This window comes from Rhodamnia argentea, chromosome 3 (genome assembly GCF_020921035.1).
Source record: "Rhodamnia argentea isolate NSW1041297 chromosome 3, ASM2092103v1, whole genome shotgun sequence".
NCBI classification, from domain to species: domain Eukaryota; kingdom Viridiplantae; phylum Streptophyta; class Magnoliopsida; order Myrtales; family Myrtaceae; genus Rhodamnia; species Rhodamnia argentea.
The window spans coordinates 31,148,503-31,164,719 of record NC_063152.1 but is presented as its reverse complement, the minus strand read 5'-3'; the positions used below and the strand labels follow the sequence as shown (position 1 = coordinate 31,164,719).

Genomic DNA, 16,217 nt, shown 5'->3' with positions numbered 1-16,217 from the left:
AAGGACGGAGAACAGGATCTGGATATTGGGAAGACCGTGCCATGCAATTGAGATTTTCATAAATATCTATCTTATCTCGAAATTGCACCATATATGTGGTGAGATTTTCACGATCTGGAGGATATTTGGAGAATTTCTAATACAACCTTATCCTATGTTATCACAATCTAAACACGGACAACTAAAGGCAGACTTTTAGAACAAAACTCAATTGGGATTTCGAGGGTAGATGGACAAAAGAAATTGCCTTAATCGCTCCTAAAGTCAAGGAGTTAGGAAAAGAACTCCAACTTACATAATTTCAGCGACAAAGGAACCACCCCCAAATTGATCCTAAACATTAATCACACCTTGCAAAATCTCGGTGATAACGAATAAAGAAGAGCAAGAACGTGTGCTTTGCGTGGAAAATGATCAACCCTAGACATCTTTCATCAATGTCCTAACCTAGTGGTGTCGGCTTTGCTTCCCATGCAATTAAAGATTGTCCATTTCGAGTTCTTGATATATTAATTCTTTTAATTTCACTCTTCATTAATTATGTCTCCACCACGTTCATAACTAGCATAAGCTATAATCAATAAGTTTAGTTCCCTTTCCTTCCTACACAAGAAACCCTAAATGAAAAAAGTTGGGTTAAAAGAACAAGAGAAAGGCAAAAAGAGAGGGTTTAGGGTTAAGGGCTTGCTAATCCCTCAATTTAACCAGTGAAGTTGCATCATGACATTTAAGTGATAAAAAAAAATTTCATGACAAAAGAAAAAGAAAAGGAAAATTGGGGTTCGAAAATGCTCAAATTCATTGTATTCTTGAGTGCCACACTTGAGCTTACGACACGACTGGAGGTCAATATATAAAGGAGTAGAACAATAAATGAGTAAATGTTCACTGCTAATAAATAATGGATTATGTGATGATTCTCGGATTAAGGTATCACAATGTGAATTTGCAATCCTTATGATTCATCGATTTCGTAAAAAATGAATGATTCGGAAAACATCTTCTTAAAAAATGATTGTATGTAAGCTTAAAATAAATACTTGATAATTAATGCTTTCGTTACCAACACCAATTTATGCTTTTTTTTTTGTGGATGATGATGTTTTTTTTTTCATCCATTTTTTTAAGCAATAAAAAGCGATTTTAGGATTTTTTTTTTTCAAATCATTCATTTTCCGCGTAACATATGGATCCAAAGTCTCTATCTCTACGGCGTTCAGTTGGCCTCATTGCAATTGGTATTTATTTTAGACATGCCATGAAATTGCATCTAATTGACAAATTAGAGCAAGTCGGAAGCGATTTTGAAATTTCAAAAGGAGTAATCGAGATTCACCGGAGAAGGGGCTAAATCACTTAATAGGAGACATTCATGTACGTTTGTCCAAGGACGATGGGTAGCTGAATGCCATCTGCACAAAAGTAATTTTAATAATTGCTCGTGAACTTTGGTAACTTTTTTTTTTTTTTGTTTGACTTTTGTTTTTCCAGGCAGGCTCGAATCAATTAGGTGAAGTGGGACCGTGACAACAATATTAGGGCCCGCCTTGTATAAATTAGGATTCCCCTTTTATCTTTGGTTTTAGGGGGCTGGGCCATAGTGCGGATCGGGCTCATGTGTCGAGCCCAGTCCGACCGGGACCAAGTCAATTAGACCATTTCGGTCTTCACCGGGTCCTGTTTTTAGATAGAAAAAAGAAAAAGTAAGAACATATCAAAAATAAAAAATAAAAAAATTCGGGTTTCAGAGTTAAAATTAACTTCTTTCGTTTATTTAACATCCCTTCAGTTTAGGAGGTTTACTGTACACATCTAGTTTGGTCTAGGAAAATCAATCCTTTAGAAAAGAAATTGAACTTGAATTGATCTTTGGATCATGTCGTGGGGCTTATAACACTGCCATGTATATTCTCTGCCCGACGTGTATCGGGTATTTATTTCCCATACCTTTATTTAAACGCTTTCAATTACTTGGTTGTTTCGTTCCCGCACCACATTTTAACACATTTCTCGTCAATTTCTTTTCTAAATTAGGTTAGGACAAACCCGGACTTTAACAAATACAAACCAACAAATAAACAACCAACTAGCTTATTGATACCGAAAGGACGCTAATAACGCTAATAGACATTAGCGTTATCAAGTTCCCAGGTTCATCCAGACACATCATCCATTGAAGAGTTGGATGAGCTCTCGACCCTCCTCTAGGTTCCTTTGGTGGCCGGAGCCGTGAACCAAGACAGCGAAGTAATCGCGGCGAATATGACCGTGAATGACTAAATAGCATTTTGAGGTTCGGACACCGCATCCGACCAAACTATTCGTCGTCAAGACTGTTTTCAAGGTTGAGGTTAGCGCAACCCGGTGCTATTGTGGATGAGATGAGGAAATCCTTGGTCGACAGCTATGTCTAGTCATTTAACAAGTTGTTCTTGAGTATAAAAGTTGAGTGTCGTTTCATAAGCGCAACCATGCTGAACAACACATGTTACCCCTACACTACACATAGCATAGGAACATTAGAAACTACACGGACCAAATGGCCGAGATACGAAAAGCAAAAAAAATTTCGCTCCGATTTCGACCGCGCCGGCCGTGATCTATTAGAAGCATAGACAGCATCCAATTCGAATCTCCTAGCCTTATGACACTAAGTTCTACAATTTCACATCCTTCACGCGTCCTCCATCTTCTTCCACGCCACGAGAGACTTCAGAAATTCCATCACCTACATTCGATTCCAACACATACGTCGTATATCAGCATATGCTTCTGAAAAAAAACGGGACCAAAAGTTTCGAGGCGACAAGTAGTTTCGAAAGATGGACTAGAATTCGCACCTCGGATGGGTCCCTTAGAGAGTAAAATGCCTTTGTTTCTTTGGGGACTGAAGATACCAAAATCCCAACGCCACATTTCTTTTTGCCCAGCATCTGACGTAGATCACCAAATTGGCCAAATCATTTGCATGCTTGCTTCAAGGAAGAAAAAGGGGGAGGAAAAACGATTCAACATCGCATGTGCGGAGTACCTTAAATGCATCTTCATCAGTTCTGTCATCTCCGATGTAGATCGGGAGCACGTCGGCTTGATTAGTGAAACCTGTGCCGACGTGAAAGCAAGGTAATTTGTAGCAGCATAGCGCGCGTGTCCACTTATGTGCCGCAAAAGAAGAGAGTTAAGGCCGGAAAGGAAATATACCGAGAGAATCGAGCAGAAACTCGACCGCTTTTCCCTTATCCCAGTCCACCACAGGACGGATTTCTAATACCTGGATAGCCAAAGAGAAGCATGCGCAACAAATTACTGAGAGCCGCTTAACGAAAGGAAGTCACGGTTCGCAGATGAACGTGCTGGGATCGAGACAAGAACTGCACCTTCCGTCCGTGAGTTATTTGCAGATGCGGGTAGTCTTTCAACAGATTGTGTACCAATCGAGCAATAGTGCGCCAATTCTGAAATCAGAGAGCAAGCCATTAAAAGGAGACTCGGAAGTTAAGCTGATCGAACATCACTGCATCCCCCTTAGGAAGTTACAAACTGCAGCAAGTCCTGAGCCCTGACCTTCTCGTCTACATTTCGGTAATGTACTGAGGCACAGAACTTGTTGTTCTCAACTATTGTGCCTCTGATTCCCTTCGTCTTCTCGACGAGGGTTCTAAAAACCTGCATGCCCAGGTCAAGAATCAATCTCCTCAAAATCCACTTATCATATATATACAGATACCGTACCGTAAAAAAGAAATTGAAGGCAGAGCGATCGCGCACCTTGTCAATCATCTGTAAAAATTCTCCAGCGGGCTGGTACTGCTTTGATTCCTCACCCTGTAAATAGTAAGAACAAACATCTCTAAAATGTTGAAGCATCGACATTAAATTTATTCCCCCAGGAGAATCAAATACATACATTCTCCAGTAGATCTTCAAATACCTGTCTGTCGGTTAATTTGACACAGCCATGATGGTCAATGGATGCGGTAACGCCCACAGGACCCATAATATCCATCCCGTGGCTTCCAGCATAATAAAGTTCAGTCAGTCCTACCAACTTATGTACCTAAAAAGAAATTAAACCGATGTGAATCGGGCCCGACATCTTCGGACTATCAATCGAGAAGTGAAAGTTGAAAGGTGCATTAAAGGCTTATAATGTTCCGAGCACCCTCCAAAGCGGAGTCCTCCAAATACCTTGTCACGACTCCGCCCGCTAATAATGGTAGTTGGGAAGAACTCTGCAACGTTTTTCACGGCCAAACGCATCTGAAAATGTATTGACAAATTCTTAAAATAAATAACTATGGAATACCGAGAAACGAAGGGCTTCTGTTCTTAAAAAAAGTTATTCTTACTTCACTAGACATCAGCGCATCATCAGGGTTGTCTACAATTGGCGAAAGAGTCCCATCATAATCCAAAAAAATGGCTATCTTCTTATTCTTAGCCCGCTTCGTGATCTGCTGCATTGACTTGAGTGCTGATGGATGCTTAATCTGTGCAATCCAGAGAAATTGCAATTAAACAGCATGGATTAGAGCAAATGGCATAATTTAGTCCTTAGAAATCTTAGGAGTATTGAATAGAATACCTTCCAAGAGCAATAGGCAGTCTCAGCATCATCTAAAGCAACTTCAACGGAATAACCTTTTATGAGCTTTTTACGAGGAGGAGACGAGGCTTTCATTGCATCTAGCCAACCATTAGAGAGAGCCTCATCGAGCTTTCCTGGCTTTCTCCTCGGTACCGGGATGCATTTGCTAGAGGACAAGGTGGAAAGAATGCCTAGTCTTGTCTTGTTAATGGGTGCAGGATCGGCAAGAACAGGAGATGAATGAGTAGACTTAAGTTCCATTGAATCAAGAACACAAGCACTACAGGACAATGGATCGTATTGATTGAGCTGTCAGTTTCCGGTAATTGCGCTTTTAAGAGTGACTTATAATCTATAATGGAATATGCTTTATCCGACCCTCTTGTCGATGAAAAACCACCTCTTCAGAGTTCTCTTATCACTGCTATTGGGAGTGCAGTCCATTAAGTGCTGAGTTCCTGAGATCTGGTCATGAAAATAAAACACGAACATTCAGCAAGAAAACTATAATTAACACGAAACGAGACAGGTAGCTTTTATGCCAAAAATACCTTCTCATTTCCAAAGCGCTGCATCTATAGTGGATAATTCATCGAAACGTTTGAGAAAAGCAACTATCTTCTAGATCCCGCGCGCTCAATCCCTTCCTGAAGGTCACTGCAAACGAAAATCACTATGTTAGCATCTGAAGTTTGAGCCTGTTGAATTATTTTAGCCCTGGAAACTTTGTCCAGCAGCAGGAGGTAAAGAACCCATTTTGCAGATGTAGACACGGAAAAGGGCAACCGAATATGCAAACACTGATGACTTTGGTGCTGGATATCTATACTCATATGCAACAATCAGTCCGAAATTTTTGCATGACACTTTCATATGACAAATTGAAGAGACAAAAATGCAGAAAGAGAAAAGATGGCACGCAGTATTTGCACCATGTGGCAGTAAGTGAAAAACAACACAGACAAAATCTCAATGTTTCTATCCCAAATTTACTTTATACAGACTTCACGCTCTCAAGAGAGTAATCAACGGTACGTGTAATCATCAGCAAGACGATCCGAGAATTTATAATTCTCAAAGAACTCTTCCAGTTTGTCACAACTGTTATTGAGAAGACAATAGGGGACCATTATGGTGCAGTCACAAATTCCTACGGAGACAATGCACATGGAACATAGGCCAAACTTCTTAAAAAACATGCATAGAAAAAGGAAATCCCGCAAAAGAAAATCATTTTCACACCATCTCATATCCCACAAAAGAAAATCATTTTCGATCTAGGCCGCTAAAGGGCTAGATCGAAAATTAGAAAAAACATGAAATACCATGTATAAATCTCTTTAATCACTTTGACAGATGCATAATAGTGTGACCCATCAGGAAATTGACAGGGTTTATATCGCTGCCGCGAAAAAGGACAGTACAACTACAGAAAACGACCATCAGATGCCACCGGGCACAAAAAATGGGGGAAAAATAAACAAGAAAATGAACGCAACATCTACCTTCTTGCCCACTTTCAATTCAAACTACATAGGCTGAAACAATTCAAGACTGTCAACTACTTACAGAAGTTTCTGGGCCAATCAAGAGGTAAGCTGGAGTACATCAAAACTTTTATTCAACAGTTCACATAGAAAGAAAGTGATTAGGACCCGTTTCACGGTTTTGCATTCGAAAGAGTGTGCTTGATACCCGTTTCCAGACATCAACATCATCCACCGGGATTACATCAACCGACAATCAATTAACTGTTATTCGTAAACTATAACTTATGAACGAAATAAACAAATGGGGTCCTCAAAGTCGCTATCTTTTCAGCAAGTACAGCTCTTTCAAAGCCGAAACTAGCAGAAAAGCTTTTCAGTGCTCTAAAATAATCAAGAAAATCGCGTCGTCGAAAACTATACGGCGTTAAAAATTACGGGACCGCTATCATATGGTCCTAGACGAACCGAGCAGGCATAAAAACAAAAACCTTGAAATCGAAAGCTGAAGAAACTGTCGCCGAAACTCACTGCGGGTCGAAATGGAAAGACTTTCCATGCATGTATCGTCATCATAAACCGCGGCTGACACTAAAAGATTCGATTTTGCCGTATCAAGAACGTTCATCAAGCGAAATTCCAGCCGCGGACTCTGTTTCGCACTGCAACGCGAGTTTTAAAGAAACGATCTTTTTCCGTCGATACGGTCGTCAAGAGACGTGCATGATGCAACAAATCACCAACAGCCGAAAAGCAGCTCTTACCTTTTTTTTTCCCCCTCGAGCGACCTCGGAAAGAATGCAGTTTGAGGAGGAAGAAGGTCAGCCGTGGCGGACGAAGACGAGTTGATTGAACAGAATTGGTGGACGAAGGGGCGTCGAAGAAGAAGAAGAAGAAATCTGTCTCTGTCGCCAAACGCCAACAAGGTCGAAGCTTTGGACTTTTAGAGAGAGAGAGAGAGAGATGAAACGCAGAGGCAGAAGAGAAGGGACGGCGCGGTGGTCTGGCCTTTTTATAGAGCGGGATTCCGCAGACATCTCCTTTCTTTTTCTTGTCTTTCCATCCTCCATTTCTTTTTCTTTCTCTTTTCCTTCTGTCTTGCTCTTCTTTTTTTATTTCTCTTTCCGATCACAAGACAGGACCTATAATTCAAGAAAACTTTACATGTGATTTCATATGATGAACGAAATTAATAACCTCGCCATAAGAACACACGGGCAAAAATATGGGTGCATGCCTCAATTTGAAAAAAAAAAAAAAGACACGAATGATCCTTGAATTTTAATCTAATGTGGTCTCTGAATTTCTGAATTTGTGCAATAGGGTCCTTGAACTTTATCTTAATTTGTAATAAGATCTCTGAACTTTTAGTACATATTCAATTTAGTCTTTCAACTATATGAAAATGTTCACATTGAACATTTTCATATAGTTCAAGGTCTACGTTGAATATTGAGGTAAAGTTTATGAACTATATTGAGCAAATTAAAAAAATTAGAGATCACATTACATATTAAACGGAATTGCGGACAAGTCACCAAAGTCAAGCGATGTGGTCAGAGAAGTGTTTGGCATTGTAATTTGATCCTCAACAAGTAGAGTTGAATCCAGTTTTAGCTTGGTTATGAGGTCCTGCTTCAGGCAGAGATGGACTATACGAGAAGATGGTGTCGGCCCCGTTGTACTCGGTCTCGCGGCCGTGTAAGCTTTCGAAACGGCTCGGGATATCGCGTGACCGCTAAGGAAGGTTAAATGTGTATGCTTTGGCCAAACATAAGCGACGGCTTTCACGTTGTGATCGTGGTATCGCCTTATGTGAGAAGGAAAAACGCCAAGGTTCATGTGTGGCCATTGAGAGTCCGATTCGAGTTGTTCTTGATTTTACGGCTGTTGGTAGCACGAACCTTTGCGTGGACGTAATGTGGACCCCGAGATCCTAATTGGCAATGATATCTCGACGTCACCATTTCATCTTTAGGGCAGTGGACAATCTATTGTATCAACTTCATTGACATGCGATGATGCTGAGAGGGCAAAAGCACGAACCGTGATTAATTTATCGACGAAGACGGTCGAAACATGCGCTCCGATGCTTCTTAGGGTTTCGCCACACGTGTATTATAATATCTAGCTTCGTTTCAATCGGATATGTCGTGACGCGTTAATAAGTTCAGTCGGGTTCTTGTCACTTTTAGCTATGGCGAATTAAGTCTCTAAGGATACTCATTAAGACCTACCAAGCGACTAAATAGACTATAAATGAAAGCACCAACTACATAAAAGGCGGTGGTAAGACCTCACCTTGAGCTTTTCTTCTAGAAAAATAACCACGTTACTCAATTTACACGCATTTTTCTTAATTACGTAAGCAAAGTCATGCCACAGACTATAGCGACACCTAAAATGGTCCGACCTAAAAAAAACGTCTTTGCATCGAAATCCTTCAGAAACAACCAGGGAAACATGTCTCTCCATTCGGGGCACACAAGTTTTACATCTTTGGAAGGAATATTTCACTACCCCAAACTTTGGTACACAAATTTCTATTTTTCGGACAATAGGGTGGGCATAAGATCTACCCTTCTTTTCTCTTATGCATTGCCTCAAGTTTAAGGCAAAAGATTCCCACCAAACGAAAAGAAAGCTGGTTTTTTCTCCTCAAGTAGTTTCTTTTTGTGTCCTTTTCATTAATGATTCTCTTAATTATATTATAATAATGATACACATAGTTAGGTAAAGGTCGGCATTTCTGGCCAACCAAAATACGTTGGGGTGACAGCGCCCGACATGCCCAATTCCACATGTACACATCGCAAATGTTAGGTTCAATCGAATGGGCTAAAGGCTAGGAAATTTTCGATTTGTCTTTGATGTGGACTCGTCGGATGGGAGCTCGCACGAAAAGCGTAAGCGCTAGATCCGGATGGTGGGATTCGTTTTTCCCTGAGGTGCTGCATGCAGAGACATAATTGGAAGCAACCATCATAAATGTCCAAGGTTATAAACTAAGCAAGAATCCGAGATCTATCGATGTCTAAAATGTTTTCGAAAAACGATGATTTATATCGTTCGAAATAGTCAGTTAATTAAAAATATTTTTATTATTGGCGACAAATTATGTCTAAACCGGCTGTCGTTCGTTTATTTTTGTAATCAATACAAGCAATCGTTTTTGTGGACATTTCATTTTTGTAATCGGTATGAGCAATCGTTTTTGTGAACATATTTTTTACAAAAATATTCATTTTACGGCCATATTTTCCATATAGTGGTACACTAGCTTAATGCTATTTGCAATTTATTGTTCCAAACAGAGAAAAAAAGCATATAATACCGAGGCAATTGTTAAAAACCGGCTGTCAAGCAATTGTCTTATGTGGATGGACGCACATACGTAGAAGGAATATCGCTGGCTCTAATATCATGTTAAAAAAATTCAATCCAAAAAGTTAAGCTATTAGATAGAGAGAGTTGAGAGATTATATGGAATCAAAATGACTTGAAATGAAATTACATCATCATAAGAAAAAGCAAAGAATAAATAAACTCTAGATGGAGTATTTACAACTATTTATGTGATTGTGACGATATTATCACACGCGCATACCTATATATACGCGTGCTAATGAAGAATTTTTCCGTGAGTATCATACGAAATGGGTTTTATACGTGCTTAGCATAATTTACTCTAAGGCTCAATTTGTTTCGCGAAAATTGAATATTTTGAAAAATATTTTCTTGAAAAATGATCGTTTATATAAATTATTTAGACATAAAATGCCGAAAAAATATTTTCATCATCGATGAAAATGTTTATACATAAATTGTCATCCATAATGAAAATTATTTTTTATTGATTAATTATTTTAAACGATAAAAGTGATTGCACTTTAGGAAATTATTTTCTAAATCATTCATTTTTTGAAAAACAAACCGAGCCTAAGAGATTGCAATAAAACAAAAAATTTACTGAAGATTACATACAAATGCGTGTATTTATGTCGTTCTTACTCTTCAAGCCGATAACTCATTCTCACTATTCTCACCTCTCAAAGTCAACACGTGATTAAATGGACAAGCTTACGGCACTTTCGGGAAAACATGTGTAGCAGTATGTACGTTAGACACGCACATGCCTTGCCCATTCTCTTAGGTCGAAACCCCGCTCTCCTAAGCGAAATCCCTCTTAAAACGGCACGTAAATAGAAATGGACAGCGTGACGCACGTGAGTTTAAATATTGGATCGGACAATAATCACAGGGATTTTTCCAGTTCTAATGGAACCCGTGAATTGTCCGCCATCCCTAGATCCGGGTACACGATGAAAGTTGAATTGTCTATCTTAACGGTTGGAGTGTGATTCATATTCCTCAACGATAAGAAGACACGAGGGTTTCGCTGAATAGTTATTGGTACTTTAGACTTGACCCATGAATAACTACTATTAGGAAAAATTACCAAAAAAGTCATAAACCTATTGTAATTGTGTCAATTCAATCCTAAACATTTTTTTTTACCGATTCAATCCTAAATCTTTTGTAATTGTACCAATTCAATCCATCCAAATAAATATGGCAGGCCGGTGCTGACGTGGAAGCCAACCGGCCAGCGATCGAATAATTTATTATTATTTCAGAATTATTTTATTTTTTCTGTTCTTATTTTCTTTTTTCTTTTTCCCTTCACCTTCCTTCTTCTTTTTCAGAGAACGACGGTTGCCGGTCGCCGGACCACGGTGACCGGCCAGAGGGACGGTCAGCCTCGCCAACCCAGATTTGGCGAGGCTCGACCTTGCCGTTGTGAGCCTGAAATCTCAAGAGCAACAGAAAAGAAAAAATGGAAGCTTGGTGTTTGTTTTGGGGGAAAAGGGACTCTGGGTGGTGAATCTGGTGATATGTCAGGATGGTTGGCAAGGAACTACTTTGTTCGTTGGCCGCACAAGAAAAGGAACGACTCTGTGCTCCAATTATGACGCGTCACCATCTCCGATTTTTGTCATCTGATCCAATTGAAAAAATAAGAACACGTGGAGCATTAGATGCTGAAACCCCAATCGGAAAATGGAAATTGGAAGTGCAGAAGGAGAACCCTCAAGAGAGGAGAAGAAGAGAGGGATTGAAGAGCGGTGAACAGCGACGGGGAGGGGGAAGATGGTGGGGTATAGGGCTTCGGTTCGTGCGTCCTCGCCGGGGCGTGCCTCGCCCGGCCATGGCAAGGCTCGGCCTCGTCGGCCCCTACGAGGCCGGCTGTCCCTCTAACCGATCACTGGACCTCGGCCACTAGCATTCCTTCGAAGACTGGCATCCCTATGAAGAAGGAGGAGGGGGAAGGAAAATAGAAAAGGGGAAAACAGAAAATAAAAAAAAATGAGAAAAAGAAAATAAACTATAAAGAAAATTCAAAAATAATATTAAAATATTTGGTTGCCGGGTGGCCGGCGTCCATGTCAGCGTAGGCTAGCCAAACTTCACCCGATGAACTTAATTGGCACAATTGCAAAAGGTTTAATGATCGAATCGACAAAAAAAAAATTTATAATTGAATTGACACAATCACAATAAATTTAAAAAAAATTTGGTAATTTTCCCGCTACTGTTATATATAATATCTCCATTGTAATTGAGAGTTATGACTTAGTGGACGTACCAATTATAGTGGAACCCCCCGCTAGATGTAGCTCTAGTTTAAATTTAAGGGCGAATCCGGATAAATATTGTATTATGATTTTTTTTTCTCGCGTTAACTCTTTATTTTGTTGTGTTTATCCTCCCAATCCTAACTATAATTTGATCCCCATTGGACGGAAATTATCTATTTTCTACCGGTTCGAAAAAGAAGGAGCGGTCAGATGTGGACCGTTAAAAAGAAAAATGAAACTGCAAAAGAAATTGACCGTTTAAAAAACAGGAGAGGTTTGGGGAAGCCGACCTCGGATCCACAAGGTAACAATTTTTTTTTTTTGTTTTGTTTTGGTCGAACATTCAAGGTAGCGTGTTGTCATCCACGTTTATGACAAATAAAACCGGGACCCACCTCCTAATCGCCGTCCCTTCCTGACAAGGCAACGTGCCATTCGATCCCCGTCGATCGAATCAAGCAATGTCAACATTGTTCAATGACGTCAGATCCACGAGAGATCTACACGACCAACAGTTAAAATTCACTAAATTTGTAACGATCCTCGAACGATCTAGATCTATATGTATGGAATTCATGTAAATCATCATATTAAATACCCTTATAGAAATTCACGTGGCGCGAAATTTCGTGAGATTAGACTTGCGCGAGTTGACATTTTGATTGCTCTCAATTGAGACTTATTGATAACGAAAAAAAAAATGAAAATTTGGCAATATTAATAGTAACACTCAGTAAATTTTTCTCAATTTCTTTAGAAATTCAGGAATAGAAAATCTCATTGAGATTTGCGTAAGCGGAGTTTCTTATATACGGAAAGAAAATAATCAAAAGAAAGTAAGACAATTAATATGAAAAATTAACTACCAAAATAATTTAACGAGTTTTAAAATAGTATCGCCAAAAAAGAGATTATCAGTGTTATTAGAAATATACATCAAATTTCCAAGGTGGGAAAAGTATTAGAAATGTTGTTTTTGAGACTAATGAAACATTTTTTGTTCTTTACAAGTCTAGCGCAAAGGATGAGGTGCCCTTTTCACAGTTCCTTTCATTGATTATGATTCATTTTCTGCAAATCAAAATCACAAGATTGATCGTGTTGGGAGTGCGCAGTAAAAGTCCGATGTCTTTATTCGGGGAGATCATCAAGAGGGAATCTAAGTCCGAACCTTTCAACATATCCAGTTGGACGCATCTTTAGTCAAACGCTTAAGCTAATGAGTTATGGGCTAACTAAGATATATTAACAGCTCAATCCCATATTAATTCTCCAATGTGAGATTTCTCTAAAACAAATCACACGTGTATCTCAACAGATCGATGAGTCTTTCTTGCTTCGACTTTAGGGGCTCTCTTGTGTATTCATGTATAAATCCAGAAAAGAGTTTTCACATTTGTACCTTAAAACGGACTTCAAAATCTTAACATAACCCACAATTATAATGCACTATTTATTTGATGGAGCAATACCCATCGTCCATTAAAAAAAAATTTACACTTCAAATTCTTGTGAATTATTTATTTCTTGATTCTCATTGATTTGTTGCTTTAAATAAACTAGAAAGACATCACTTTCTAACGCCCATCTCTTACAAAATGAAACCTTGTGGCAAAAAATCCCACCTCAGAAATTCTAGGTAACCGTAGCCGTTACGCTAGCACCATCCTTCTTTAGGTTTCTTAAGGTATTATAAATTTTCGGTTAATTTTTTTCTCTGGTAGCTTTATTAAGTACTAATTTTCTAGAGTTAGGGTTTTAGGCACATAATTAGCGCTTCATACTTACATGTAATTAAGTTTATCTCTATGGATCGGAACTAAGGATGCGTTTATTTCTCGAAAAAATCAAAATTTGGAGAATATTTTCAAAAAAATAATTAGTTATATTGCTGAGAAAAATTAGTCAGCAGAAAATATTTTCATCATCGACAACAATTTAGGACTAACTATTTTCGCAGGTGATGAAAATATTTTTTATTAATTTATTGTTACAAGCGATATAAACTTTCATTTAAAAAAAAATATTTCCTAAATATTAAATTTTTCATGAAAACAAACGCATCCTAATATTGAGAAATTTTTCTTCGTGCCCTCCGGGAACGTTTCCTCTGGGCATACGTTTGCAAGTTGAAACTCGTGTCCGCCCCTCTCCACCTCGTACTTGTCCATAACAAAAATGAGTTAATACCCCGTACTCCACGCCTCCTGGGTCAAACGTTTGTACCTGACTTCGACGAAAAATGTAAGACTTTCCCCAATTTTTTAAGATTTCAGACGATAATGACGGTATCTATGGCCAATGATGTCATCTGCCGAATTTCACTATTTTGGTAAACGCATCTTTGTATTCCTCAAACCCTAATTTGGAAGTTCAAATGAATATTAAAATAATAACGAGCTTTACTAGCATAACAGTCTTCGAGAAACTGCGTGAATAACAGAATATCGCGAGCCACATAAATTCGTAAAAGAACGAACCCCACAACAGTTTTTGATTAATTGTTATATATTCTTTTGTGGTCCAAAAACAGACTGTTAATCTTACAGTTGCCTAAAGACTGATGCATAATCAATTCTCAAAACTAAATGCGCCGGAAAAAAAAAAACTAACAATATAGACATCACCCAACATAGTAATTTATGAATTCCAGCACTATTTATGCTCGATCATCATTTCGCTCAAACGAGAATTTTCCCGATCTCTATCTAGGACAAGAAGTAGAGTTTCTTATTAACCTATGATTGAAAAGTGGTCGGGAGATGCAGTTAAATTAGTCGTGGTCCGATACTAACCTATGAATCTCGATGTAATCTCTTATTGAGAAGAATCAAATGTCTTCCGTTAAGACAAAATCATATATTTTGGGACTAGCATGTGGTCGTCTTAAAACTCTCGAAACGCGCGTGTTTGCTTCTCTGGTCAATCTTCTGATCTCGATGCGTGCATGCAAAAGATAGAACAAGCAGGAAATTAGGGTTTTGAGTTCCGAACTCCGGAGAAGGCGATCGATAATTGGAGTGCATCATCAGTGACATCAAAGGCAATAACTTCGTTTTCCGCAACAAGTTAGCTTAGAATTTATTCTAGTATTTTTGCCATGCAGAGGTAGAACTAGGGATCGCCTATTACCGCCTCCAAATGTCTTTCATACGATATAATTAAGGAAAGCACGCAAAGTCTCCGAGTTTTTTGGCACCATGAGTATTGTCAATCTCACTACCGTGAACGCTTTGTTTTTTTCGTCAAACTGACCAAATTGTTTTGACATTGGGGGAGCAATGATGGTTCTCGAAATCAAAGTTTAATGGTGGCTTCATGTACCAAGTCAAAAAATGCTCATCTTTCCTGAAGTATTTCGATTTTTCTTGTCCCTCACACTTGACCCTCTTTGGTCAAGAAAAGAACAGATATCGGGAAAGCGATTAGGTACATAACTCCCCCAAACAACACTCAGCGAAAGGATAATAAAAACGCTTATATAATTCTCCCATACGAAAAAGTGTTAAACCTATTGTATTGGTACAAATTCATTCTTCAACCTTTCAATTGTTAATCCTAAACTTTTTCACATTAATACCGAATAAGTTCATTCGGTCAATTTAGGCCTGAAATTATTGATGTGGATGCCGATCGTTTTACGAGGCTTGGTCGGCGTTGACGTGAATATTTTAAATAAAAATTTCTTTTCTTTTTCTTAATTTTCTTTTTTTTCTTTATTTGATATTTTCCTTCCATTTTCGCCGGCGACCCTCGCCAGATCCGTACCAGGGCTGCGAAGGCCCTAAGGGAGGCCATCGTGGCCTCGCTAGCAGCGGGGAAGGCCTTCACGGCCCCACCAGCCGCAAGCGAGGTGGCCTTGACCTAGATCTGGCCAACGAGGGCTTGCTAGCCCTATTCAGCTGCTAGCGAAGGCTTGCTAGCCCTTGTTGTCCAAAATGAAAGAAGTCAAAGTAGCTAAAGGTCCAATTTAAAAAAAAAAAATTTAAAAATGTCCACACCAGTGATTTTAGGCCTAAATTGATCGAATAAACTTAATTGATACCAATGTGAAAACGTTCAATACTAAATTGATCCAATTAAAAGCTTCGGTGCTGAATTGATACCAATGTAATAGGTTTACGACTTTTTTTGGCACTTTTCCCGATTCTTGTTTTTGAGCTTGTGTGGACATTTTATCTGCAAGTGCTACATATACATATATATACATCCAACGTGAATAATGAAGCCAATCAATGTTTGTTGTCCCTCATGTGAATATCCAAAATCCAATTAATGTTGGTTGTCCTTCATTGCCCAAACGTCCAAAGTTATATTGCATGTACAATATTGTACAGCTTGCCACTAAACATTATGGTACGTGAGTCCCATTTGGCCTACACTAACATGAATCTCATCAATTCTGAGCCAATAGGGACTGTGCATGCATACTCATTCGAGAGCATAGGACAAGTTAACAGAGGTAGTCACGACAAACTCTGTTCAATTATGGGAAACATCTTG

The 16,217-nt window shown here is 38.9% G+C and overlaps 1 protein-coding gene across 4 annotated transcripts; it reads right to left on the bottom strand.

Moving 5' to 3' along the window:
• Nucleotides 1-2,409: 2,409 nt before the first annotated feature.
• LOC115746491 (probable trehalose-phosphate phosphatase F) lies at nucleotides 2,410-7,110 on the bottom strand. Of its 4 annotated transcripts, XM_048276679.1 has the most exons (14): nucleotides 6,840-7,110; nucleotides 5,774-5,775; nucleotides 5,140-5,235; nucleotides 4,586-5,053; nucleotides 4,350-4,490; nucleotides 4,189-4,260; nucleotides 3,932-4,057; nucleotides 3,769-3,825; nucleotides 3,565-3,666; nucleotides 3,378-3,455; nucleotides 3,202-3,271; nucleotides 3,032-3,102; nucleotides 2,841-2,933; nucleotides 2,410-2,728 (listed from the first exon to the last, which is right to left on the bottom strand). In XM_048276679.1, the coding sequence occupies exons 4-14, from the start codon at nucleotides 4,847-4,849 to the stop codon at nucleotides 2,675-2,677; spliced, it is 1,128 nt and encodes a 375-aa protein (XP_048132636.1). In that variant the 5' UTR covers nucleotides 4,850-5,053; nucleotides 5,140-5,235; nucleotides 5,774-5,775; nucleotides 6,840-7,110; the 3' UTR covers nucleotides 2,410-2,674. The 4 variants fall into 4 exon arrangements, 3 of the variants coding, with proteins under 3 accessions (XP_048132636.1, XP_048132634.1, XP_048132635.1); XM_048276677.1 differs by lacking the exon at nucleotides 5,774-5,775 and having other exon boundaries at nucleotides 5,140-5,245; XM_048276678.1 differs by lacking the exons at nucleotides 5,774-5,775; nucleotides 6,840-7,110 and adding an exon at nucleotides 6,567-6,751 and having other exon boundaries at nucleotides 5,140-5,245.
• Between the last annotated feature and the right edge of the window lie 9,107 nt (nucleotides 7,111-16,217).

Excerpts from the sequence above, each read along its gene's own strand:
- LOC115746491 (XM_048276679.1), bottom strand. The coding sequence starts at position 4,849 with ATGGAACTTAAGTCTACTCATTCATCTCCTGTTCTTGCCGATCCTGCA. Across the intron at positions 3,456-3,564 it reads ACCGAAATGTAGACGAGAAG|AATTGGCGCACTATTGCTCG; the intron begins GTCAGGGCTCAG and ends CTCTGATTTCAG. Across the intron at positions 3,272-3,377 it reads AAATAACTCACGGACGGAAG|GTATTAGAAATCCGTCCTGT; the intron begins GTGCAGTTCTTG and ends TTGGCTATCCAG.